This window comes from Agelaius tricolor, unplaced genomic scaffold, assembly GCF_023055355.1.
Source record: "Agelaius tricolor isolate 1412-34295 unplaced genomic scaffold, bAgeTri1.0.p SCAF_5, whole genome shotgun sequence".
Taxonomy (NCBI): domain Eukaryota; kingdom Metazoa; phylum Chordata; class Aves; order Passeriformes; family Icteridae; genus Agelaius; species Agelaius tricolor.
The window spans coordinates 18027168-18055009 of NW_027269265.1; the positions used below are offsets into that span (position 1 = coordinate 18027168).

Here is a 27842-nt window from a genome sequence, read left to right on the forward strand (position 1 = left end):
CTGCAGTACAGAAACAAAAATTAAGTTTATTTAATCAGTAAGGGATTTACTCTACAAAAAGCTATTGTGTTTGAAGAAAGTTTCCTTTGCAACTAATAGGAGGAGCTCTTCAAGTTCAGCACTACATTCTGTGTAGGAAAACTTCCTGTTTTCTTCTAATAGGAAAATTCTATAACCTTAATTAGTTACTTAATAGAACATGTTCAACACTTTACAGTGCCTTCTAAGTAAAAATGAATCTTGTACACATGAAATTGCAGGCTTCAAGCATGTAATAGACATATGGTATGGTCATTTTTCTAGCAGTCCTCTCTACTACCATCAAAAATATATAATGGTGCATAAAGACCCTGCAATGTCTTGCTTTCTCACAAATAAGAAATAGAATGATGAAAAAACAGGAAGGCTTCAGAACCAAAACATGATGAATAAAGTGAATTTCTTTAGAGAACAGCTTTCAGATTTAGAATTAGAGGTATTCTGACTTTTCAGTTCATGACATTACTATTTTTCATGGTGTAAATTAAGATAATTTTCCACATGACTTCTTCATTGTTTCAGCACTGTGGGAAAACCCCTTTAACTAGCAGTTTCCGGGTTATCCTGCCTGTGTTTTTATCACAAATGGGTAACTTTCCACTAGGCTGAGGAGTATATACTTGCATACCACTTTTCTGCCTGGAGGCTGCCTGATTCTGCTTCCTGTTTGGCTTGCTTCCAACTTTCTGTTTTACCTTTAGTCAATACAAAGACCAGATGGAGAGTTCCTGTGGAATTGAAATAAGGTGAATATTTGCATCAAACTTCCACCTATCGCCTGATACATTCAAGCTGCAATCACATATTTGAACCAAGATAAAAAAACCAAACCAACCCTCCAAAAACCTGTCTCAGAAGGGAGGATGTCTTCCTTTTTCTGAGAAAAAAAAAAGTAGCAGGCCATCTTCAACCCAGTGGACTGAAACTTTCCCTTGTACCTATAGAACAAAGGGTGCAAAATTCAGCTCTGGGATATTATTCATTTCCTCACATAAACTTCAAAAACAGATTAAAGAGTACAGCAAAGATGAGGTCAAGAACCACGAGTGTTGTGAGTGTTGGCCGGGACTTAAAGGGGGAAGCAGAAGCTCAGTACTGTGCCCTTAGGTAATCACTCTACATCTTACTGATGTGTCTTTTCCAGAGTCCATCACATGTTCATGGATGCCTTTGTCTCTGTCCCTTTTATTAGAGTTGATAGGTGGAGCAAAGCAGGTAATACAGAGGTGGTGAGATAAAAAAAAAATGAGGTGGGGCAATATGGAGAAAGTGTGGAAAACCACAAAGTTTTGCCACAAACTGGGGTTATGAGAAGGAAAAAGCAGAAGAAAAATAATTATTTGTGAATACAAATGTGATGAGCTTCAAACGGAGATGTAAGCTGCAAAGGAACATATTGACAATGTCATAGCTGTCTCTTTTAAGATGAGGTGTTGTCTTTAATGAAGAAGAAAATAAGGAGAATGCAGCAAGAACTAACTATGGAAAGCAAGGAGAGTCTAATAAATGCAATTTCTAGGCAGGCGATCAGGCAGGAAAAGGGTGTGATGAAGAATTAGAATAGGAAATGTGGCAGATATGAGAATTGACACTTTGTTTCCAGTATGAATAGTTTAGAAATAGGAGGGGTTGCCTCTGTAAACCTGAATTTTCATGACTTGGATTTTTCATACATTGTATCAGTCAGTTTTCTCCAGCAAGTAACTGCAGTTCTGTTTTCTAGCAGACACCTTTAGCAAAGATTATCTATTTAGGCTAGTTCAAGGGAAGTTTATTTTACTCAACAGAAGATTCCCCCAACTAATGGTTTATATATTGCTTATGGACTGCTCACCATAATTATGGCTGATGTATGGAGGGGAATAAAAAAGAGATACTCTGATCTCAGGGAAGATGATTGTGTCTAGGAGGGAAAACTCAGAAGAATTCATTCTAGTACAAAATTACCTACATATTTCAGCTGAGATTAGTGTCCTCGTGAGCAACTTGCTATTTGCATAGTTGACCTGCAGGTTAGACCTGCTCAGACAGTAGCATGTTTGTGCACTTCACATTACCAAAACACTTTCTAGGTTTTACAGTTATTAGTCAGCGTTCACATACTCACTTACCTTTTTCCTCGTCCCTGACTGGTTCCAAATTTGTATAAATTTTTACCCAGTTCACTCAGTGTGGAGAGCCAATATTCCAAATTGCACGCAACAATTGTTGATTTCACATGCACACAAGCACGTGGAGGTCTTCATATACTTGTGAGACCGGAGCACAGCCCCTCTTGTGGTGTTTGTATTAGTTAAACACTATAAATAGTCCTGAATTTATATGCATTTAAAGCTTGCTAGGACAGCTGTTCTTAAGGGTATAATTTCTACTGACACCTTTGGGAGTTTTTAAGTCCAGACAGACTGAAAGATCAGCCTTTAGTCTGCATTTTTTTTTCTGTGTATCTCACTAACAGCTGAAACTTTGCAAGGACATAAATGTATGTGCATAGGTCATTTGGTAAAGCACATAGGGATTAAACCTTGAAAATATTTCCAAGCTGCATCCAAATAACACCCACAGAATTTTGGTAAGACATTTGCCTTAATTGGAAAGGCTTAAAATAAATGATCATATGATTAAAAAAAGCAAGGATTGCCTGCTATTTGTTGTAACCCCTATTTCTGTAGTGCCCCTGTAGCCAGAGAAGCAGCTGTTCATTGCTGACATTCTCCCTGCCAGGCATTCCAACTCTCTGAGGTAATGGGCTACAAGCATACGGGCCTTCGCTTTAATTCTTTCAGCGTATCCTTCCGCATGGTTAGAGCGAGGGGAACGCCTCCAGGAAAAGAAATTAAATGCACACACACAGAGGCACCCAGGGACGGCCGATTCGAAAATATTTCTGAGAACGCAATTTGCGCTCATGCGGCACAGCGTCACATGAAAGAAGCCGCCTGAAGAGCCGGCTGGCACAGGTTTATTTTGTTGTAGTATTTTCTTCCACCCCCCCAGCTCTTTACCCAGTGGAATGATATCCAGAGCAAGTTTTTTGAGACAGGAAGTGAGGAATGTTTTCACTATGAGTGATCTGAGAAGAAGGTGGGTTAGCCGAGCTAGCAGCTGTTTCGGACGGGAGGAACACAGTAAGTCAGTTCCCGAGGAATACAGATGAGATGGCTCCGGCAGAAGAAGCCTTGGAGCGCTGGGGTTTTTTTTCGGCTACACGTATGTGAAAGGAGACCCGGTGTCTTTGGATCGCGGTGCAAGGTAAGGGGAAAACAGCGGGCACAGTAAACACATAGCGGGTGATCTTCTCTGCTGTGTACTGTAAGGCTGTAGAGTTTCAACCACTTACTTTTTGAAAAGTAAATGGTTGAAATTGGTTGTGGGACTGTGCTTCTGGAGGTGAGCTAAGTTTGATATGCACTTACTGCTGCTCTCTCCGAGAGTCCGAGAGTCATGTCAAAGATTAACTGGTAAAACAAGGAGAGGGTGGAGTATTTTGATTACTTTTTTGGCTCCCAAATATCTGTGAAATAAATATGTATGTATTTCAAGAATGTGAAGTAATAGGAACCCCTTTTTCACCACGATATATTGCAGTTTTATTTCGATTACTGTCATTTATGCAGGCTAATTAAAAAAATTTGTAAAGTCAAATGGTAATAATTGAGGGGGGAGTAGGAGGTGAAGGTAAAGGAGAAAGATATCACAGTGCTCAGTAATCACACATTAGTCATGGCCATGTTGCTGAAATTCTAATATAGCATTTTTGAAGCTACAGGTTGCTGTTGAAGTATAAAGGTACAAAGTTTGGCCACTAAAGACATTGTTAGCTGTTGCACGAAAATTCCAGGCTTGGTAAATAAAAGCTTGTTATTGTAAAGGTCATCAGTTGGCTTTGTAACTTCTGGCAGTATGTAACCATGAGTTTTTTGCTAAAGCAGCTTAAAACAATGCAGGTAGGTCTGAATTTAAAGTAATGCAGCAGGCAAATTTGAGAGCACCTTGGACTGCAGAATGCACAGCTGCTGAATAAAAGCAGCACAGCTATGTTTGCAAGAACTACACATGGCTAGCAGTAGAAGATACTGAATGATACCCCATTTGTTTGTTATTCAGCAAACTTGTCTTAGTTCTACAATATTATATGTTAGGAATCTTTTTTTAATTGGTCTTTTGTGACGTGGTCTGGAAGTTAATTACTTGAGTTTTTCTCGTTATAGATGGGTTTCAGAAGTCATGAAGATTATGTCAGGCATACAAAAATGAAATAATTTAGGGTAAATGCTCAGTGGAGCATTCAGTGTAAACAACAGATCATAACCTGGAGAATGTTCCTGGCTGGCACGTTGTGCTCTAAACTTCCTTCCTATGTTTGCATTGCTACCTGTTTGCATAGTGAAATAACTGAAAGTCTGAGGCTGCCTCATGTCAGCATTAGATGGTTTGGAAATTTCACTTGTCAGGTTAGCCTTTGGTTAGTGATTTTTGGTTTGGGTTTTTTTCCCCCCATGCTCTTAGAATACTTTTCTAACCTTTGATATGGACATAGAAGATTGAAAGTCTTTCACACTCAGTGGTACTCCATGAAACCTGAGATTTTCTGCACTTCTGCATTTCTGACTGTATATTTCAGGGAGGAGTAAATTGGTTTCTCTCATTGCTGTAGCACCAAAGAAGACACCTAACTGTGCAAAGAATGTATTGGAAAATGGACCTCGAGGACAGGAGCTAAGGTCAGCCAGCTAAAAGTTACTCTGTCAGGAATAAACCCAGTGCAAGATTCTGCTGGCAGTGGACAGGGAACTAAAAGCTTCTGTCTGTAGGACATTCCCTGCATGCTGTTCAAGCAGGGCTGGATTTGGAGGATCAAAGTGCAGAGGGAGTAATAATGTGAGGATTCCCTCTGTAATCCTAAATTTTTCAGGGAAACCTGTTGCTATCTGTTGTTTCTTCTACAGCTACACCCAAAACCGAATTTGTTGGTGTTTGGGTGGGGATTGTTTTCTCATTCAGCTGAGATTTTAGGTGGTATCTGTGGACAATAATGATTGTGTAGAATGATAGAATTGCTTCAAGATTATCACAAACGAGGTCATGAAATATGCTTCTGGTCATTCTTTGGAGTAGGGTTGCAAAGATGTCATTGAGAAAAAACATTGTGCTCTCTCCTTTTCCCCGTTGTAGGCCTTTAATATCTTTCCACCTTCCTTTCTTCTTTGCAGTGCTGCTGGCTGGGGAGTAGGGAGTCAGATATGGGGTTTTTAGCCTAAAGAGTTTGTGGTTATGTTGGATAAGTTTCTAGGTGGATATATGAATGTCCGAGGAGAATGTGGGTATCTGTGTGTTTGCAGCTATTCCTTTGAGTTTAAAAGCAGGTGTGCTAGGAAGACTACTTCTTCTTGTTCCTCCATTCCAAAGAAACACATACCCGCACGTTCCTCCTGTCTGGTCATCCTAAGGGTCCTCAGAAATCAAATTGTGCCTTTTAATATACGCTACTAATACATGCCAGCCTGGAAAAAAAAATAAAAATCAAGAAGAAAAGTAGGCGTTTGTTTTCATTCCCGTTCCGTCGGGGCGGTGCTGCCGCTAGAGGAGCAGGGGCAGAGCTCCTGCCCGCGGCCGGAGGCAGCAGCGCGGCGGGGCCGAGCGGCGCTGCCCGGCCCGGGCGCGGCTCCGGGGGCGCTCCCGCCGCCGCCCCGCACGCCCGGCCCTGGCAGAGCCGCCTCGCCGAGGAAATGGCATCCCTGACCCGGGGCAGCGGCGTGCAACGGGGGCATCGCTACGGAGCCTTCCAGCCCTGACCTTTCCGTCACTCTGTGACAAATTTCACAGACTGGGCGGCGTGCGCTAAGAAAACACTTGGAAAAGGAGGAAAGCAAAGCATGGAATAGAGTTGACAGGAGAAGAGGCGTGAAGGTGTTTGCAAAAAGCGGGGAGATGGGTGGCTACCTGTAGTCTGGGTAAGAGTATGTTTTTCAAGGAAGAATTAGAAAATAAATGGTTCTCAGAATTTGCATATTCTCTTGGTGAGGCAAAGCATAACCTGAAGCATCATACAGCAGTTTAGCATGAGGAATAATGGTACGACTTGCTGTAATCCATGGAAGATTAAAGGAATTGCACTTTAATTGTCTGGTAAGGTGTGAGTTTTAAGGCCTCCCTTGCCTTTCTTTTTTTCCCCTTTATCATTTATGGGGCTTGGTTTTGTGTTTACTCCAACAGCAGATAGTGGCTGAGGCTGCACAACGCTCTGAAAAACAAGCCAGGTTGCTGGATTTGCTCGTAAAGAAAATGTCTTTGTTCAGTATTACAAATACCTTAGGCAACTCAGATTTCATAAACATATTTTATTTAAATACCAATTCAGTTTATAAATACTTATTTTAAGACACTGCAGTCACACATGATTAAGATTCATTATTCACTTGTGAGTTTAAAAAAAAGAGATCAACTTGCCAAAACCCAATGTCATTGTGGAAAAACCTGAAACTCTGGAACTTATTTCATTATTTGAATACATAACAGCCCTGCATTTTGGAAAGGTAGACTGATTATTTAGATTTAGAAAAAAATATACATGTTATGTTTCCCATGTTACCATTCCCTTTTCAGTCAAAGTATTTCTGATTCTTGTACTACTTCTCTTTCATTCCTTACTAGGACTCCAGTGGATGTCTCTTCTCCTTGTCTCTTGGTGGAAAACTTGCTTGGCTTTAATGGATACTGCTGCCGCTGGTTGATCTCTGGAGACTTTACAGCTCCTTACCTTTTGAGAGGAGGTGCCTTCTCACCGCCTCTCAAGGTCTCAGTGGTAGTAGCTCTTTCTCACTAACCAGCTCTGGGGGAAAAAGAAGATGCCTCTACCTTTTGGGTTAAAATTGAAACGAACTCGACGTTACACAGTATCCAGCAAGAGTTGCTTGGTGGCTCGTATCCAGCTGCTCAACAATGAATTTGTGGAGTTCACACTGTCAGTGGAAAGCACAGGCCAGGAAAGTCTGGAAGCAGTGGCTCAGAGGCTTGAATTGCGGGAGGTAAGTGAGTTGTCAAGTGAAGGTGTAACTTTAGTTTTTGGTGCTCAATGACCTATGTGGTAGCTCCTTGCCATGTAGGGTGATCAGCTGATCAGCTACTGGAGCAGCTGTCCTGTGTTCCCCTTGTTTCTTCACCTTCTGGTCTTTATGGGGACTTGGATTGCTCCTAAACAGTTGTTAAAGTTGTTACAGAGTTTAGGGAATGTTCAAGGGGAGGAAATGTGAGAAGTATCAGTGAATAAAAGCTTAGAATGCGGCAAAAAAAAGGGCAACTGTTTTTTAAACATGACATTGATGAAAATTCTACTTGAAAAAACCAAGGAAGAAAATAGTTTCTACCTAAGCAACCTAAGCAACATGATTGAAAACGACAACAAGACTTGAGTCATAAGACAGCTTTTTATTTGTGTGTATTTTTTTTTCTGATGGATTAGTGCTGTAGAAAGAATCTAAAGCACAAAATGTGATAAGTGTACCAGTTACCAACTGTTTGTCTTGCTTGTTTAAATACCACAAATATATTGGCAGACACTGTCTTGGAGGTCATACACAGTCATATAGATTGAGTGCTGGCCTAATGGCAAGATGGTTTGTGCTAGTTGAATATGTAAATATCTGTTCAACATGTTTTCCACCCAAAATCTCCGTACTTGGTATTGTGAAGGATATTTTTGGAACTGAAATTTACTCTTCCACACATTTAGTGATTATTTCTACATCTTCTGTGTTGAGTGAATTCCTTCTGAAATGCTAAGCTTTGAAATGTTCATAGAAATCTACTTAGATGACCAACATATGAACCAATGTCATTATTTTATAAAATTGTTGAGCACAGGTGGTTTGAAGGCAGTATTTGAATGCTCTCAGTTCTGGGTGAACTGACATTTCCCCCTAGAGTCTGAAAGGTTTCGTTTAGTTGATTTTGGAGTCATTGAACTATGACAGCATGTGCACTTCTGGGGGGCAGGAGAGAAAACTAGTGATACAAGTCTAGGGTTGCTAACATTGTTCTGAAAAATACCCTTTTGTTCTGTTATGTAGTCTGCCATAGAATGACCTTTTGATTATGGAATTCAAATACAGGATGAAAGCCCTGGACTTAGGTAACCAAAATATGAGTAATTGTGAAAATTTTTAGTAATTAATATTTGCATTTATAACCATAATCTTTTGAAATATTATCTTTTTATTGTCAAGAAGTGGCAACTGTTGGTAACTTTGCTCAAATATTGAGCAAATATATTTAGAACTCAGTCCTGCAAACATTTATTACTTTAGAAAGCATGCATTACTGTAGGATTCCTCAGTGGGAAATGTTATATATAGTCATTTGTTTTCAAAAATGCTTTTTATTCTTTCTGTAGAAGAATAATAAGATGTGAAGCCATAAGAGTTTGTTTATTATGGTTGTTTTCAATTGCAATATGCATTCTTGTAGAGTCTCCAAGTGTTTTTTTAGTGTACGGTTATTTTGGAAAATGCAGTTCTTTGCAAGGGTATGTCTTCTTTTTTAAATCTTTCTCCTAACAAAAGGAGAAGCTAGCTATGCTTGTAGCCTTAGTGTTTACTTAGAACACATCAGATATCATATATTTAGAATTCAATTATTGTTGGGTGAATGGAGTTTGTCAATTTTATCTGTCTACTTTCAGATGTAACTTCTTAGTCACAGAAAGTATAGAAGTTTTGCTGTTTGCAAAATGCAAAGGCTTTGTCTTCCTGAATGATGACTACTAGCTTCTATTGAACCAGTAACAGAGTGCTGGAAATGCAGTTTTTTCAGCTATTTTTCATTATCTCGTTCTTTGGAAGCACTCCTAAATATCTTTTTAAAAACAAACACACACACACACACAAAAAAAAAAAAGATAGCAAGAGATGCAATTCCCTCAATTAAGGATCATATATCAGAATAAGGGAGTTGACAGTACACTATTGAACTCTGAGCAGATTCCTTCAGTCATGCATTCTTGCATGGATTATTTTGGCAGGAAAATGTTTTGCAATAAAAAGGAATGGAAAATAGGGATATAAATTACTTTCCAGAGCTTGCATTCAAAAAAGTTGTTCTGCCTTTAAATAGTCAGATTTGCCAAGCAGATACTGGATCACTCCTGATGGCTTGCTTAGTAGAAAGTTTTCAGAAAGAAAAATGTGTTCAGCACTTTCATTAAACCGGCAAAAACAACTTTAGTCTTTGATGCAGTAAAATACAAAGTATTTCTGTAGAAGTTGCCTATTTTTAGTTCACTGAGCAGCCTTAAAGCATGAAGTTAGAATTCTAAGTGTTCAACATGAAAGTATGACTGTTTATTTAAATACTGAGACTGGGGACCATTCTCACATCCAAGGTATCAGTTTCAGATTACTGTATATGGCCTCCACAGCTAGGACAAGCAGTTCCCAAGCATCTCCAAAACAGTTTACTGCATGTGGCATTAGGGGAATCTCTACCATTTTTTACACATTCAGTGGTAACATTTGTAAATACCTCTTTCTCTCTGGTGTAGTTTAGAATTACTGAATTTGGACAGTTGAACTGAACTACTTTTAATGGTGTGCCATCTTTTAAGATATTTGTTTTAACAGATCATTATGTAAATGAGTAACCTTCAAATTATGCATTGCATTGCTAAACACTGTTTTTCTTTTGATTTTCCAATTAGTACTTCTCAATTTCCAAGTTGTGTACTAGTATGGACACATAGTTAGCAGTTAGGAAGATTTACATATGTTGACAATTTTATTTTTTTTACGTAATGGTAAACTTTATAGAAAAGTGAAATGAATTCATTAAACTGAGTATCTTCTGGTATTCCTAGAATGTGACTCATCAGGCATGAGTATGTAATCCAGCTCTCTTAAACTGAGGAACTGGGGAAAGAAGCCAAAGGGAATAGTGAACATAAGTTACTTACCTTTGTAGAACAGTCTGTCTTCTGTCCCATGAGAGAACTATAACCAAACATGATTTATGCAAAAAGGTGGTACAGAAAACCATTCTGGAATCACAAGTTTTGAAAAACTGCTGAGTTCTCTACTGGTTAACTACCTTAAAAAGTATGTACAACAGTGCTAATCTTGCATCTAAGGCATGAATATGCAAATGAAATCCTTGAAAATATAGAGATTTTTAAAACATTGTAATATAGCTACAATGTACATTAGTAGATTAGCTAGGTTTGGCAGGAGATGTTATAACTGGTGTCTTTCTCTTGTTAATTTTTTGTTATTGTTGTTGTTTTGTAAACAGCACAGCACTTCTAAACCAGAGAGAAGGGGCAAATTCTGCTACTGTGTACAAGCAGAGTCTGACTTAACTGCAGATATGTGGTAGAGTGCAAAAATAAGAACCAATGGCAGGGAACTTCTGTGGAGTGTATGTGTTGTGCATATGGAAGTTCCTGTGTTTGTTTTGGATATGCAGAGGAAAAGGAACCAAGGTTATCTGGATCCTGAATAACTTCAAAGTTCTGAAACAGTGCTTCGGAAATGCTTGGACTATGCTGTAAAACTGCTCTGAATTCTAAAACATCAGTTCTCTTTTGGAGAAAACACAAAAAGATACCTTTAATTCATTGTGGTGGTTTCTTAAATGTGTTTTGCATATGAAAAGAGTGCCTTTAAAATCAGACCAAGTGCAACCATAAATATTTTTATGTCTGTATGTATCAGTAACCATATTGACTGACAAATGAGAGTTGGGCCATGCCATGACAGAGGGATCATGAACACAATTATGTTTATGTCTCATATCAAAGTCTGACAACATTTTAGCTGATGCTTGTAGAAATAGGAGGAGAAGCAGTGCTTGTAGTTGAACTTCTGTGATTGCCTCTCTCAACCAAATTTTCCTTATAATTAGGAAAGGAGAAATTGACATGGGGGAATGCATATAAGAATGCCAGTCTTCCATGTGTAATCTGATTAGTTTAAAAGATGCTGCTTTATTGAAAAGCAAATTTGAATCCATCTAAAATAAATATTAATTATAAGAGTGTGATAATTGTAATTTAGGAACCAAGATAAATTGAAGGACAGAGCAGTTAGGCAAAGATCAGTAGCTGCCTCAGTTCAATTATTGTTGTTCTTCCTTCCTCTGATGAAAAGAAGATATACATTCTGGTAAAGGGTTTGCAGTCAGTCATATACTGAGCAGCACAAAATGAAGGTTTTTCCCTGAAAACAATAGTGGCAATTAGGAAGCCCTGCCCCTGATTTCTTTAGCATTTTTATAAAGTTAAGTCAGAATTTGAATATGCCACTTAATTGCATTTTGTTTACCATCATGTCAGTGGATTGCTGTACAGTTTTATACCAATTATGACAGAAGAGGTTTTCTTTCTTCTGAAGCAAAGGCATTAGCTTATTGTTTAGTATTTTTAGACTTTGAAATTTTTCCCTTTCTTAAAGCAATCAGAACTTAAACCTCTGGTGAATGGGAACATGATACTTCTAATATTACTGATGCGTAAGGTGAAGTCAAAAGCAGTTATGTGAGTTCATCCTTCTCAGAGCCTTGAACAGTGGTGGGAAAAAGTAACATGATTTTTTTTCAAAAAAAGTATATTTATGCATTTCTGAGTCATGTTGATAACTGACCTATCTCTGCCAGAGGTTAAAATATAACTTGGACATAATGTTTTCTGTGCAATATGAAGGTATGGCTCTTTAGCTTGTAAATTAGTCAGCTTACCTTTGTCAAATGTCCTGATGAGTAGAATCTTCCTTGCTTGTTAGAAGATTGTTTATTCAAGATAGTTGAAGGATATGAAACATAGTGTATTGTGATTTGTACAGTGTTTCATTAGAATAAATTAGAATACATCAGATTACCTTGCAACATATTGATTTGCTTGTTTATTTCTTATCCCTTCTGTTTTGCTTTAAACTATAGTTGGTAATTAATTTGTTTAAGTAGCATTTGTGAAATCCATATTAGAGTAGTTAGGGGAAAATTGTGTGAATGTTGGGAAAAAACCATTTCCATTATGAAAGAACTAAGATTTAAGAATAAATTGTCTCTTTGTTCATACAACTATTCTGCTAAATATTCCCTCCTGAAGCTACAGTTGAAGAGCTTGTCAGTGCTGGAACAACAAAAAAAGTGTAGACAAAAGTACCTACACTAAATAGCTTCAATATGGGGGAAAGGGAGGGATTTTTGTCAGTGATCGTCCTATTTCTGCAAGAAGAATTGGTCATGGTGGTAAATAGAGAAGTGCAACTTTCTGCTTGGTGGCTGCTACATGATGGGGGTCACAGAGGTTTTTTTCTCCACCTCTTCCAGGAAATCTTGGATATTGTACACTGGCCAGTCCAGGCTGCTCCAAGTTCTTTCTCAGGTAGAGATTGGGATGTTTTGTGGAGGAGGTTGTCTGTTGTGATAAGAATGGAGTTTCTGGAGAATTTTTGAGGCCCATTGTCTCTTTCTGTAGCTCTTAACAGTGAGCGTAGGGAAAAACTTTCACTTGGTATCTGCCAGTTGTGCTTAGTACAAGATTATTGACCCAGTCCTCCTGCATGTGGTTTATTTCAACTGTGCTATCCTGATAGCAGGAGCTGTTCTGTATCCAAGCATATAATAAAGCTAGATGTGGTGGAGCCCTTGGGCTAACTGGGATTTTATGAGTTTGACTGCAGTGCTTATCCTTCAATAAGAAAAGGTGTTTTCAGCATTCTGATCAGGGAAGTCTTACAGTTTGTAAAAGAGGTAAAGCCAGTGTGAAAGAGGAAAAGCCTGGAAATATATTTTGACTGCATTTTTCTACTATTGTTTTATCTTTTCTGATTTTTTTCCTCAGATCTTAGGATGGGAATTCCTCAGGTACCCTTGAGGCAGGTAGCCAAATGCATTAATTAGAAGGCACTGTATTAACCAGTCTCTTGGTAATCTATGACATATTTTGTAAGATTTATAGCACAGGATATGGACATAACCTGGAAAATATATTATTAAATATGTAAGGTTGAAGTAAATTTTGGACACTGCTATGCCTCAGGGGACCTCCAAGGGTTGTGTGGTCCTACCTGTGCTCAGGAGGATCAGCTGCTTCAGGGGTTGCCTGGGTTTACCACCCAGGTGCCTCCAAGGATAGAGATTTGACACCTCTTTGGGCTATCTGTTCCAGTGTTTGGCTAGTCTTGTTGTGAAATTTTTTTCCTGATCTATTGGAATTTCCCACTGTGCACTTTGTCCCCAGTGCTTCTCATACTTGCTGTGATTACTTCCAAGGAGACTCTGGCTCTATCTTCTCTGTCTGTGTCCTGCTCTTAGGCAGCTGAAGTCCACAGTAAGATTTTACTTTGTCTCTTCTAAGGCTGATCAGCCCCACTTCTCTGACTTTCACTGTACATCATGCCAGAGGATCTAATGTGTTCACCTGTAGTAATGGAGTTTTGTGGCACTCAAACCTGCAGAAACTCCTTTGCTTAGCTTGGGAAGTCTGGGTGACCTCAGTGATGAAGTCACTCCCTCCAGCTTGTGGGCTGGGAATACTGTGTGGGGCTTTTGGTACTTTTGTGTTCTTGATAGCTCTTGAAATTTTATGCAAAAATATTTACTGTCTCTGGTGTCAGAAAGCAAGTTAGGCAGAAATTAACTGTGCAGAAATTATATGTTCCTTTTATTTCTGTTTGATTTTCTTCAGAGGGGTTGGGTCATGAATAAGTCACTAAAATAAACAAACCTCAAAGTAGTGTTAATCTTAACAGCTTAACATATTTTAAGAATTATGTCATGGCATTCTTTTTAGCACTGGATGTTGTCCTGAGCTGCTAATAATAAAATGTTTTAGCAATGAATAAAAGTGGGTTCTATTTTAATCAGTGCGAATATTCCAGGGTGCATAAGCTCCTCTGAAAACTCACAGGATCAAATTCTGCCCTTGAAGTGAAATGAAAGGTTTGCATAGAAGTCAGAAGACCAACTTTGGTCTGTAGTATTTTGCATGGCTTAAAGATATGCTGGATTCCAGAGGATATTTTAAAATGTGGAACATTTTTCTTAGTCTGTTATGCCAGTAACTGCTCAGTTGTGTGTAGGCAAGAAAAAGTGGTTAGTGTTTCCAAGAAATAGATCTACTCAAGTCATCATCATGCCTTAAAAAATAGTCTATACATTCAGTTTAAATTCAGGGTGTAGAACCAGGAGTATTTTTACATCAGAGAGTTTGTAACAGTGGCAATGTTTGTGGTCTCTTCTCCTCACCTTTGTTATACATTTGTGCTTCTTAAGTACACCAAGGCTGCAAGTGAGTTTATTCAAACAATTGCTGTTTTTGGGTGTATTTTCAGTTGGTTTACAAATGTGTTTGTGTGATATTATCTATAGAAGTCTTTCAGCTGTAGCTCTTACCCTTTTCTTTCAGTCTCTGCCATGGCCATTGCCCTTGCCCAGAATGTTGTGGTTCCACATTTTAGTGCTCAGTCTGAGGCTGATGTGGTTGTCCTGTCAGAGAATTGGGCTGGGTCAGAGCAGAATGTCAGCATCCTGGTCTAACTTTGGCTCCTGTGACTGCATGCATGCTGTTAACAGTCTTGGGATGAAAGAGAAACACACCTTTTTACACACATTCCTTTCCTTACTCAGTCTGCAGGAAGGATTAAGGAGGAGTCAGTCATTCAGTACTTTCTATCCTTTTTAGCATGTGATATTGCAGTGAACATGATATTTCTTTTGTAATGGTGGTTCTGTGGTTCTAGTGTTGGGGTTTTTTCCCTAGCATCTTATGGAATTGAAGATACTGTCTTCACAATGTCCTTGTGGGGTGGTGGTGGTCACCTATTGATTGGGGGATTGAAGAATAGAAATAAAATGTGGTTTCAGTTATCAGCAAACTTTGTGTGCCTGGTCCAGGAAATAACAAATGTGTTGTTTATATTATTTATATTCAGAGCCATATTTCTTTTAGTAGGAGTAGGCATTCATGTGTGACAGGAAATCTAAGGGAAGTGGGGAAGGCAAATGGAAAATGACGTGGGACAGCAGTAGGGCAAAGCAAGGCTCCTCTGGGGACCTGGTAGGAGGCTCCCAGGGGATGCTGAAGGACAAAAGAGACAGGACAGCTTCCCAGCAAAAGCTGAGCTCATTAAAGCATATGCATGGCTCACTGCATGAGCAGGAAAAGGAGCAGATAGAGCAGAGCAGGAAGATATCTTGCCTGAGTGGGCCACTCCTGACCAAGCCAAAACAAAACACAGAGTGTGCACTGTAAAGACCACCTAGAGAGGCTGAGGGATGGCACCCCTGGAAGGTCAAAATCCCACTGGACAGCATCTTGAGCAACACAACCTCATTTTTATTAGATCCTCTCCCAGAAGGAGTCTGGGTCAGAGTATTTTTCTCTTGCTCCACAGTATGGTTCTAAATCCATACTGCAGAGTCACCCAAAAAAAATTAAATTTCTCCACTATGTTTAAATTGACTAAAATCTGATCCCACAATACTTATTTAGCTCAGATCTGGACCAGCAAACAGATATGGACTGGAAAATATTCATGTCATTATCATAGCAAAACTAGATATCATAATTAGAAGTGTTTTAACCAAAGGAGAGGGATAAGTGTTAAGAATTACCAATTAAATCTGTAGGTATTTACATGAAAATTCTCCAAGTCCTTCCTACATAAATTTGAATGTATTTAGAAATTGTACAACTGCCAACACCTTTAATCCAATATTTTTCCTTACATATCTTCAGACATTTTTAAGTTACACAAAATAAAGTTTTTAAGGATGGAGTTTTATAAAGCAGAGGGAATATTTATCATGATTTCTCTAAATCAATAATTTCCGTCAACTAGTCAATTGTCTCCCTAGTAAAAAAAGTATTTACTGTTGTTTTCTCAAAAGCTCTAGCATTTTGATATTGTGGAGAACAGATTTGAAATTCATTGGGGAGCTACAGCTTTTAGTAGAAGAAGGCCACTTCAGTACATTCCTGCAAAAACTCGCCCATATACACATTTGAAAATTTTTATACACACATCTTAGTTTCCAGTCTAAACAGGATGATGAGTCCACTCATGGGGTTCCAGATTTTCTTTACAGCTCTGACAGGCTGACTGTGTGTGCAACAACCACAGCATGGGTGTCCTGGGCTCTTTTGTCCTTCAGCATCCCCTGGGAGCCTCCTACCAGGTCCCCAGAGGAGCCTTGCTTTGCCCTACTGCTGTCCCATGCCATTTTCCATTTGCCTTCCCCACTTCCCTTAGATTTCCTGTCACACACGAATGCCTACTGCTAGCTTCTGTGAATGGCCACAACAGAGTTATGAGTTATGAACTGTTTCCAAATAAAGAGTAGTTCTGGTACTGTTTTAGGTGGGGGACCTTATGTACCTGGGTTGGTTATCTGGAGGTAATGTCTGCTTTTTATGGTAAATGTCTCTGCAGTTCCCTGAAGTTTTCAATAACCCATAGCCTTACTCAGTGCTTTAAAACATTTATTTCTAAGTAGCAAGACTTTCATACAGTATATTTTATCTAATATCACAATATTAACTTTTTTTCATCATTAAACACCTCTTTTTCAGATTACATATTTCAGTCTCTGGTATTATAATAAGCAGAATCAGCGCAGATGGGTAGATTTGGACAAGCCTCTGAAAAAGCAGCTGGACAAATATGCCATGGAGCCAACTGTGTATTTTGGAGTAGTGTTCTATGTGCCTACTGTTTCTCAGCTTCAGCAGGAGATTACCAGGTAAACCTCTTAGTATAAACTTCTATGTGTTTTATAAATTTGCTCTCAACATTCTGAAATGTATAGTTTATTTAAGAGTTGTCTGCTTTCCACTCCCCTACCTTTATAGAAATGAAAACTATTTTAGATAGAATTTATGTTCAAACTGTATGCTAATTTATCTTTGGAATAATTAAAGTATGTGATAAACTAAGCAAGCAACTATTTTTTTTGTGATCTTAGGAATCTGCTCAAACCTGTTTTAAGTAAAAGGCTTACCTGCATGGTCAGACTTTTAATTTAGTTCCTTCATTGACTTTTGAATTTGTTTTGAATTTGCTCGACTTTTTAATTTGTTTGTTTGTTTTTGTTTTCTGTTTTGAAGATTCTGTTTTGAAGATGTTGCTTTTATGGACATCTATCCTGCCCAAAGCACTTGCAGATTTTATTAAGCTATGCTTTCTTTGTTTTCCTTTCAGTACTTTCTGTTCTTTTCCTACAGTACATTGGCACCACAGGCTACTTTGGCTTCTGATTTCTTTCTTTTTTTTTTTTTTTTTTTGGGTGTATCACTGAGCCATAAATATGGATATTAGTTCTGGTGTTATGTGTATGTTTCTTCTGTGAAACCGGGGAACATCACATAATTGTTGCTGACTGCAGAGGGAAAAGTAAAATTGAGCATAAATACCTGTTATTCCTATGGGCCTGTACATTGGCTTCTAATGGCTTAATGTGTATAGTTCTGATTTAATGATTATTTTTAATTGGCAATTGGGTACAAAACCCCATAGCTGGATTACAAACACGTATTGTTTTATCAAAAATATGTGCTTGTATTAACTAAATCATTTAAGCTAAAAACCTTTAAGTTGGCCCTGTTTTGAGTGGGGAGTTGAAGCAGATGATCACTCAGAGGTCCTTTTCATCTTAATTTATTCTGTGGTTACATGAAACTGTCTCTGTTCCTAAAATACCTTTCCTGCTAATTGTGATGAGAAAGCTTTTCAGGGTCACCAGGTGCAGACCTCTTGGTGCAGACACTGGTGCTGTTGTTACTGCTCAATGCTTGACAGCTTTCGTTTTTGGGTTTATGTGTAATTTCTGAATTTTTTTTTTTTAACTCTAAAGTTTTGTGCTATTTCTTGGTAATTTTAGGGGCTCAAAAATCTCTGGTTCAGATTCTGTGTTGTTGTACATTAGAGTGAGATTGAGGTGTTGCATTGGGAAGCTAAATTTCCTGAAAAACCTTAAATAGTCTTCTCTGGCATTTATTTAAAGAATACGGTGTTTATACTGGAGCTTTAACAAAAATCTGGCAGTGTGCTACCTGGTAGAAAGCAGGAATTTATGTGCCAGTCTTATGTTTGTGTCCTAGAGCATGGTACTTACTTTGATAGTAAGAGTCTGGGTTAGTCTCAGAAATCTATGGATTTTTTCATGCCTGTTTGATATAAATGAGATTGAACATGTTCAAGCAAATTGTACGTTTAATGTACACCAGGAAATGCTATAGCTAAAAAGAGATGTGCTCTGTTGAGGTAGTATTAAAATTCTTTATCTACAAATTTACTTTTAATAGCAGTTGTATGGAAAGAGCTTACCTTCTGCTTCTTGACTGGGAAGACTCATTCCCCAAATGCCTTGGGCTTTTTCTTTTCCATTTTTTGAAGGTCACAGTTTAGTACCAGCTGTTGTTGTGTGTGTTGTATAGGAATGTTATGTACTGTCAGATGATATACTGGGTTTTTGTAGTAGGTTGCCCAAGAGTTTAAACAATATTTTTAAATTATCCATGTATTATAACAGGGCAGTAACAGTGATAGAAGAGAGCTGTCCATTAACATGAATAAAATTTTTGTGGAGTTTACCTGACCTTTCTAATCACTGAATGAATTACAGCATGTACTTCCATGTTCTCACTATTAATAACCTTACTTCACCAGAGTTAACATACAATATGAGGAAGAACTTTTTAAAACTAGACTTATAGAAGACAAATGTCCTCTGTGGCCAAGTTGGTATAGCTGTACTGGCAATTTTGAGGTGTTTGGGGCTCCAGAGAGAAAGTCCTGTGAGTGGCTGAAAGAGGCAGAAAAATTCAGGCACATAGTGGCTCAGACTGTGGACAAACAGTACAGGCAGTAGTGGCTGCATGTATGAGAGATGATGCAGGAAAAACATAGATTAAAAGAAAAAAAAGGTGCCTTGAAAGTGAGAACAAAATGTACTCAGAAGTTGAAATGCAGAAATGAAAATCCCTACCGGGATTGAGGGAATGTACATTGTTAGATCTATTGGAAGAGAATGCGGCAACCTAGCAGCAGTTTACTGAATGTTTTAAAGAGACAATAACAAAAATTTTAAGGAAGGAAGAGGAAAAAAAAAGAGAAGAGGGTTTGGTAGTAGATAGAAATTGTAGAGGTTCTTTAAGATCACTGATTCTAGAATGGTATGTGAAAGTTAAGGGAGGCAGGACTTTTAAAAAGCCTTGAAGTAGTGGGTCCAAATGATAAGGAAGACTACCCTCTACTCTAACTGGGGAATGCAGAGAGGAATTGGAAATGCAGGCATAGTCTTCTACTCTCTCTTAAAAATTATGAAGTCCATGTTAGCTTTTTCTTTTTTTTTTCCCTGTAGGTATCAGTATTACTTGCAATTAAAGAAAGATATCTTGGAGGGCAACATTCCTTGCACACTGGAACAAGCAATACATCTGGCTGGTTTGGCTGTTCAGGGTAAGAAGGAAATAGTACCAACTAGCTAATGTTGCATTAGAAGCTTTAGGGATATATTTTCTATTGCCTGTTTTCTTTATGTCACTCAAGAGATTCATTTCATTCAGTTATGAAAGGGGTTTGCTCCTTAGGACTTTGCCATATGGGCTGAGGAGAGCAGCAGTTGGATCAGTGGGCCTGAACTTGCTTCTCTGCAGCCCTCAGTGGTGTACCTGGGCATCTAACATGTAGTTTCAGGAGCTGGATTTGAATTAGGCATTGGAGTTCATTTGGGGGAAAAGGCTTCAGTTGTCTGCCTACATCAACAGACCCTTCCTCTGTTTCTGTTAATGAAGACTCTTTATTCTGACATATCTTCATAAATAAGCAACTTTGAATGTACTTGTATTTCTACTTTTTATCCAAAATTTCCTATCACATAAGAATATTTCAAGTTAGTGTGCAAGACTGTTAGCAGTTCTTGTGTTTAAATCACTCCTGAAAACACATTTCTGTGATTCCTGTATGAAAAGGAGCTTCATTTTTCCTAGCTTGGGTCAGATGGGATGGAGTCTACACTAGTCCTGAGGCTGTCTGCACTGATCATGTTCTGTGTTCCCTGCTTGTCTGATGCTAAATCTCTCAGAAGTTTGTAATGGCAACAGCTGTGTTTAGTGTGTTTGTGTACTGTTATTTGTATATCATTCACAGTGAATGCCACTTCAGTACATCTAACAGCAATTGTAAAACTGCCAAAATTGAACAGGACTTAAAATCACTGGCAGTATATACAACATATATACAAAGATTTTTTTTTAATTTATTTAGTTATATACATTGGTTGTATCACAATAAAGATGGTGATAATGTTTTCTTGAAAATGTGGTTACCAGTGGAGTATGATAAATTGTTTTAATACCTTGTTTATATAACAGTGAATCTGTTTAATCCAAGCCAGGTTCTAATGGCCTTCAACTGAAAAAATCTTGCTGTGTTATTTGTATGTATTTGGACAGTGTAAACGTCTCTCTGCTCAGTGAGTTTATAGAAATCTTTCAATATAACCCTCTTTCCAGATGGAAAATATTAATCCTTTTAGCTTTCACCTTCATTTCTTACTCCTGTATAAGAGATGAAGTGTATATGTTGATAACACAGTGAAAAAAACCTGAAAAAAAGCACAGGTTCTAAATTGATATGCTCCAATGACTGAAGTAGCTTATACCAGGTAGGTCAGTAATTTTAGCTGGTGAATGAGCAGAAGCAGTGCTTGCTGTTTCAAGAATGATCTGTACTTTAAATCAGTACAATAGGTTAATTCTGAACACTGCTTAGTGTGTCAGAGGTGCTCCCTTTTCATAGCAATGACTTCTATATGAAGTGTTTTATCATTTCTTCTCAATCCACAAGGAGTGTTATCAATCATTCTGAACAAGGTAAAAATATGGGAGTTTTTGACCTTTTCTCTTTATAAACATGATTGGTTGGTTTGTTCTGTTGTTTTGCTTTATGATTGTAGTTCAGTAGGATGGCAGTTTGCTACTTGGAGATCCTGCTGCAATTAATTAGGTTTTGAATAATTTTGTTAAAAGTGTTTGAATTCAAGATTTTTTTTTTATTTTTTAGCGGACTTTGGAGACTATGATCAGTATGAATCTCAGGAGTTTCTACAAAGATTTGCTTTGTTTCCAGTGGTAAGTACTTTCTTTAAAATGGTGCATTTAAATTACTAAATTGACAAATTTAAATCCTTCTTAAAATTGGTAAATGCAGATAATTTTTAGGAAACCTCCATGATCCATTTTTCTTACTACTCCCTAGGCTGTCAAATTTAAGTAAAGGTTTTCTTTGAGATTGGAGTGAGATATGACACCTTATATTACACAGAAACAAAGATGTAGTAAGATCTTCTCAATTTTATTTTATATTTTACTGAAAAGAAGGTTGAGGTACAAATGGGAGAGTGAGTGAAACCACTTCAAAACAGTGTTTATGCTTTTGGGGTTTATTTGTGCATATTACAGCATCTAATTCTTTACGTAAAAGAAACTATAACCATTTGATTTTGTAGAATTTTTTTGCATTTCATTCCACAAGTGCTATTTTACCTTAAGGGTTGGCTACAAGAAGAAAAAATATTGGAAGAAGCAACGCAGAAAGTTGCCTTGCTACACCAGAAGTACAGGTAACATGTCTAAAGCTCTTCAATGCTTAATTTCAGTCTTCAGTAGCTTCTGTAGCTCAGAAAGTTGGGAATCTTGAAATGCAGTTGGACTAATTTCACTTCCCATTTAAATGAGTTTTTTCTCTGATACATCTGTATTAAAGTTACAAGAGGTTTTGCTGAATGAAAATGAAAAACATAACAGAATATTTAGTAAAATAAATTAGAGGATTCAGCTTGAAAAGAATACGGGACACAATTAAATAGTGTGACTTCACCTGTATCATATTTCTGACTCTTGTTCATGTGAAATTCTGACCCCAGTAAGGATGTTTCTTGATAAACACCATTGGGAGGTATTAAAGGCAGGAGAAATGCAGAGACAGTAACTGTGCCAGAATGCTTATGATCTTAGGTAGAAGGGGGCTAAGGTGCCATAGTCCAGGACAAAAGAAAGTTGTGTTCTCTGTATCAGTTCATTAGTGAAAAATGTTTGTGACTGTGTGAGTAATACTAAATATTTCTCCCTGTATTCTTTTAAAACAACGGTTTGAAAATTGCAGTTGCACTTACGTTTAAAATGCGCTTGTAACAATATTGCATGGTTCAGGTTCAGCAAAGAAAACTTAATCTTCATGATGTTAGGAAAAAGTGAAGAAATTGGGAGATTTATGATTGAAAGAGTATTGAGAGACATAACAATGAGCATTACAGGATTTCTCAGGTAGAAATTTCTTTTATGAGGTAACTGAGGTATGTTGGTGGGTAGGTAAACACAAGCTTTTAAGCCCTCTGGTACTGCTGCAAATCTGTGAGAAAGCTGTCTTTGTCAGTTGGTCTAATTATAAAGAATTCTACCTTTACCTACAGATCTTTTCCTCATGCTTTCAAAGTATTACAGTAAAATAGTCAGCATTTAGAAGATGAAGCTGTCTTTTCTGAAATGTAAAGTGCCAGACTTCTTATTTCCCCTACAGCAATCTAGAAGACATTCATGTCTTGAAAATGTGTGCCTCTGGTAAAGTGAGGAAACGTGGAGACAGTGCTGGATTTGATCAAGAGTATGATAATTGTCTGCCATTAGTAGAGATGGTAATATTAACTAGTAGTCTTTGTTGCCATTTACCCCTAAAGATGCCAGAGAGAAAGAAGTTATTAGAATTGAAGTGTTGATTCTGAGGCTGAGCCAAATGCATCAGTTGTTGGTACAGATAGAAGCAGCACAATTTGATGGTTGCCTGGGTGTCCTGGGGATGCTTCTCAAGCTTTGACAGTGTCCTTCAGAGTAAAACAAAGATGATTTTTTCTTAGTGGCAGTATTAGCTGATTATTGGTTTATTTGTAGAGGCCTTACTCCTCCTGATGCAGAAATGTTATATATGCAAGAAGTGGAAAGAATGGAGGGCTATGGTGAAGAGACCTATCCTGCCAAGGTAAATGATGTTTTGATCTTTGTCTAATTGCCCTTTTCTCCCTGTTTAGAGTGCTTACTTCCTGCCAAAAGTAAATAAAACCCAAACCCCAAATCACCCGTTATTTTCTGCTCCAGAATTAATAAAAGCAGTTGTTTCTTAGGTAACTTAGCTTTTGAAGACTTTTTTCTCTACTTGCATAATTTTTTGCAACTTTTTACAGGACAGTCAAGGAAGTGACATATTCATTGGAGCATGTCTTGATGGTATCTTTGTGAAACACAAAAATGGTCGTCCTCCTGTTGTGTTTAGGTTAGTATTGTTCTTTCATAAATATCTTAGTGAACTTCACATTTTAAGTCTGTTTCTCACAAGCATCAATGACTCTTAGATATTATGTGTATTGATGCATTTGATAAACCTGAACATAGTCCCATAGTCATCATGCTACAGTGAATACTGGAGCCAGTGAGAATTTTTCCATGAAGTAACTTCTAAATGAATCTCTTAAGACAGATTAATTCTAAGACATAAATATTTAATATGCATTGCAAAATATTTATTGAATCAAAAAGGAGAAATTCTCTGCACGTAGGGCATCTTAAATTCTGAGATTGTCACATCAATTCATATACAAATATTCACTTGTGAAATTGTCCAGAAGTTCTTTTCATATATTATATGTGGAGAGTTTCACAATAATGTTTTATTATTTTGGATTCATACATTGTTTTAGTTTATTATTGAATGTTCTTATAAATTGTAGACAGAGCTCTGACTTACCTAAACACTTAAAATTCAGTCTTCACAAGAAATGGCTTCTCACTGACTCTAAGATTTGTTGCTTGGGCATCTTTGGGCAGAATTCAGAATAAATTGAAAAAAAAAAATTGAGATTTTTTTATAAAATGAGTCTTGACAATTTAGTTTTTATTAAAGCAAGAAAGGGTTTATTCTTAGTGAACTTTAATCTTCTAGGATTGAATTTTTGACTGAATATGAACAGAAATCTTGAAATCCTATGGTCCAGCAGTTACTGAAACTTCACTGCTGGTGATTTTCTGTGATTAGAGAAAGTAGTCAGCTTTGCTTCTTTCTGTCACTAGTTTTGTTTAGCAGGATTTAGAAATTCACTACTGTTAAATGTCCTTCAGAAAAATTTCTGTCTCAGCTGTGATAGGAGACCTGATGCTGAGCTCTTTTTAATTGTCTGCTCTGCTTTCCTACAGCACTGAACAACAATTGTACTTACCAAATGCACAGGGAGAGGAATAAAGCTTTGTACATGCATTTCACATAAATTCTCAAGGAATTGTGTATGCAGTGTCTGTAAACATAGGAAAATACTTGCACATTGGGAAGCATCAGAAAGTATTTATTTTCCAATTTCAGGATCCACTTTTCTGCTCTTGTGCTTGTTAGTTGCATGACTATGGGCAATTCCATCATGGGTAGCAATATCGTGTTATTTGGGTGGCAATAAAGGCACAGACAAAGGACCCATTAGTATGATTTACAAAGACTGGATTTTGCTTGAGATTGGTTCAGGTAATTTCATCGTTGTGCCCACAAAGGCTTATGAACCAAGGCCTTAAATTTGAGGGATTTTTGTTCTACATCAGAATGGAGACATTAATGTTTCTCTACCTCATATATACATGAGGCAATAGCTATGGAAAATGCTAACAGACACCTCTGTGTAATGAAAATGGGAATCATATAAACACTTTTAGAGACAGCCCTATATGCAGGTCATGCTTTTTCCATGTGTTTGTGTACTGCAGAATATTCTTTTAATAAATCTGTGATACAGGCTTTATTTACACTAACATAATACTAATGGTTCAAGCTAAATTTGCATTTAAAAAGAAAAAGAATAAATATATTTTATGCAATCTAATTTTTTTTCATCTGTCAATGTATAAGAGTTCTAGAAAATATGCATAATAATGCTGTAAAGGCTTTGTTTAGTAGAGGTTTAATTTTTTTTCCCCTGGAATGTAGGGTTTACTTTCAAGCAGATTGGACATTATAATTTACTGATGACTAAATTTGTCTAAATTTGATTTTTTTTTTGCAATAATTGGAAGAATTTCAAATGGAAGACAAGTAATAATCTTACTGTACACATTTATATCTTACCAAGAGTTAGTCACATACATGTTCTCTTTTCAGCAGCCATTAATGGTATGGAAGTGATGGTCTACAACTTGTTCAGATAGATTAATGAACTTTTTCACAGAATCATAAAATAGTATTTAACAAAATCATAGACTTTTAGCATATACTGTCTTGAGAGGGACCCATCAGGACCATGGAGTCCAACTCCTGGCCCTGCACAGGACACCCCAGGAATCACACTCTGTTTTCCTAGAGCATTGCCCAAAGCTTCTTGAGCTCTGTCAGGCTGGTGCTGTGCCCACTGCCCTGGGGAGCTTATTCAGTGCCCAACCACCCTCTGGGTGAAACACTTTTTCCTGATATCCAACCTGAACCTCCCCTGACTCAGCTTCAGGGCATTCCCTCAGTCCAGTCACTGGTCCCAGGATGGAAGAGATCAGTGTCTGCCCCTCCTCGTCCCCTCATGAGGATGTTCTTTATCCACATTCTTGATGGTGGTTCTGGTTTGCAGTTGCATTTTTTGAGGTTTGAAAATCAGAGCTTGTCCAGTCATATCCTGTCCCTTTTGTCTGCAGGTGGCATGATATTGCCAACATGTCCCACAATAAATCCTTTTTTGCATTAGAACTGGCAAACAAAGAAGAGACAATTCAGTTCCAAACTGTGAGTACATTTTTATTTTTTTCACTAAGTCATCAGTAAAAAAAAAAAAAAAAAAAAAATTAAGACTGGTAATTTAAATCAAAGGTTAAAACCTACTATCTATATATTTAGCAGCTTTGAGCTGTATGAGTGAGTCAAATGTAATACAACTGTCTTTGACCAGCTTTCCATGGGAAGGCATTAAAAATTGGGCCTTTTATGTTGAGTACATTGAAGTGTCTGGTTATGTGGTCATAAAAATTTTCATCCATTCCAGTAAAATTTCTAACATGCTTTTTTGACTTGAGTCAGTGGCAATTAAAGATAAATATAGCCTTAGAGCTTTGCTGATGTGGGCCATGGCATTCCTTGCAGAATTCATTTTATTCAGCATCTACCAGTTGCTTTGTCAAAAGGCAGCTGTTGGCAATCCTATGTCAATCTTAACTGTAATTGTGTTAGTGTTACAGCTGAAAAGTGTCTGGAGCAAAAGGCTTCTACTTTCAAATTTCATAAGTCTAAGAAAATTGTTAGACTAGAGTGTATATTTGGGTCTGCAAAGTAGAGTTTTAGGGAAAACCTGGTGACATTAATAAAGTTACATTAAAATTAAGTGCGCCAATGGTAATTTAATCTTAAAAATTTCAGTGGCTTTTCTGAAAGCAAGTGAAGGGTGTGAATGTTTGACTTAATGCAAATATTGGGTTTTGTTTTTTTGGCAGGAAGATATGGAAACAGCAAAATATGTGTGGAGGATGTGTGTGGCTAGACACAAATTTTACAGACTAAATAAATGCAGCCTGTAAGTAGAATACATGAGCAGAACTCTTGGTGCCCTTGCAGCTTCCATTGGGAAGTGAAATCTCCCACTCCCTCTGTAAAGTCTTTACTGTCCTTTTTAGACTACTTGGGATCATTTTCTTAATATTTTTTGAGAAAATAGTTACCACCAGTTTTTGAAATACATCCTGATTTATAACACAAGACAATATTAAGTGCTGAAATCTTACATGAGTAATAATGTTTGGCCTTTGCTTCTGGATCACAGTGCTGTGAGAGACTTCAGTTGCTTTGGTGTCTAATATTGCTATGGCTTGTGAGCTGCTAGAAGCAGCAGGGTTTTGGGCTGTGTTTGGGTGAACTGCCCTGAAAGGACACTGGAGGCTTTAAAAGGGCGGGCAATGTATGTGAAGCACTCCTGAAATGTGCTGGATTGACAGCTAAGAGGTATGTGGTTCTTTAGATATCCATGGAATCTGTATAGCTCAAGTAGCACCAGTGCAAAGCAAATTTAATACAATTCATCAAATCAAATTTAAATGGGCTGGCCTCCAACTTGTAAATCAATGGCTGGAATTTGAGCTACTTTACGGGACCAGCTTTCCTTCAGTTAAGTTTGTTCAAAGAGTAGAGAATTAGACACAGTGAAAAGTCTATCATTGGAAAAGCATGGTTCCCATGTGTTTCACTCCTCTTCATACATGGGAAGATAGATGTTTGATATCTGCTGAGGCCAGTGGAAAGATAATCAAGTATAATGCTAATTTATTTGAGAAGTAACATAAATTTGAAAGAGAGTAAACCTCATACCTCAAAGCTTGTAAACTTGTCTGTCTTTTGAGAGTGATAAGAAGCATTGCTAGAAATAGTGTGTTCATAGGACTTGTGCATTTCTATCTAAATAACATCAGATCTGTAGTTCTATATTAAATGTCTGTCTCTAGGATTACTTATTGTAACCACAATGTGGTTTTATGTCAGGTTAAGTCCTCAAAAAAACTTTTCTGGTTATTTCTTCTCTTAAGATTTCTTGTCATCTGGTCCTTAGCTGAAAACTGTCTTTTGCATGCCTGTATCAGCTTCAGGGTTTTTTTTTCTAAATCTGTACATACCTTGTCTTTAGAGACTCCTTGGACTCTCCACCTGAGGAGGGCTCTCAGAAATCTTCCCTCATTCTTTCCCTTCCACGCTTTCCAATCCTTTCTCGTCCTTCACTTCCCAAAGGGTGAGCTTAAAAAGATCTTTCTCACTAAA

General features: G+C 37.6%; 1 protein-coding gene across 3 annotated transcripts in view; it reads left to right on the forward strand.

Annotated features, from left to right (window-relative positions):
* The first annotated feature begins 2852 nt into the window (after window positions 1-2852).
* Window positions 2853-27842, forward strand: part of PTPN21 (protein tyrosine phosphatase non-receptor type 21) — a 43929-nt gene continuing 18939 nt past the window's right edge. The window contains exons 1-11 of one of the 3 annotated variants that reach the window (XM_071426664.1): window positions 2853-3291; window positions 6694-7067; window positions 16604-16773; window positions 19393-19490; window positions 21096-21163; window positions 21584-21654; window positions 22979-23066; window positions 23269-23357; window positions 25742-25829; window positions 26531-26610; window positions 27712-27813. In XM_071426664.1, coding sequence (XP_071282765.1) covers window positions 6888-7067; window positions 16604-16773; window positions 19393-19490; window positions 21096-21163; window positions 21584-21654; window positions 22979-23066; window positions 23269-23357; window positions 25742-25829; window positions 26531-26610; window positions 27712-27813 — 1034 coding nt within the window. In that variant the 5' untranslated portion in view covers window positions 2853-3291; window positions 6694-6887. Of the gene's footprint in view, window positions 3292-5737; window positions 5994-6693; window positions 7068-16603; window positions 16774-19392; window positions 19491-21095; window positions 21164-21583; window positions 21655-22978; window positions 23067-23268; window positions 23358-25741; window positions 25830-26530; window positions 26611-27711; window positions 27814-27842 lie in introns of those variants that run through there. The other 2 variants (XM_071426665.1, XM_071426666.1) reach the window with 2 other exon arrangements.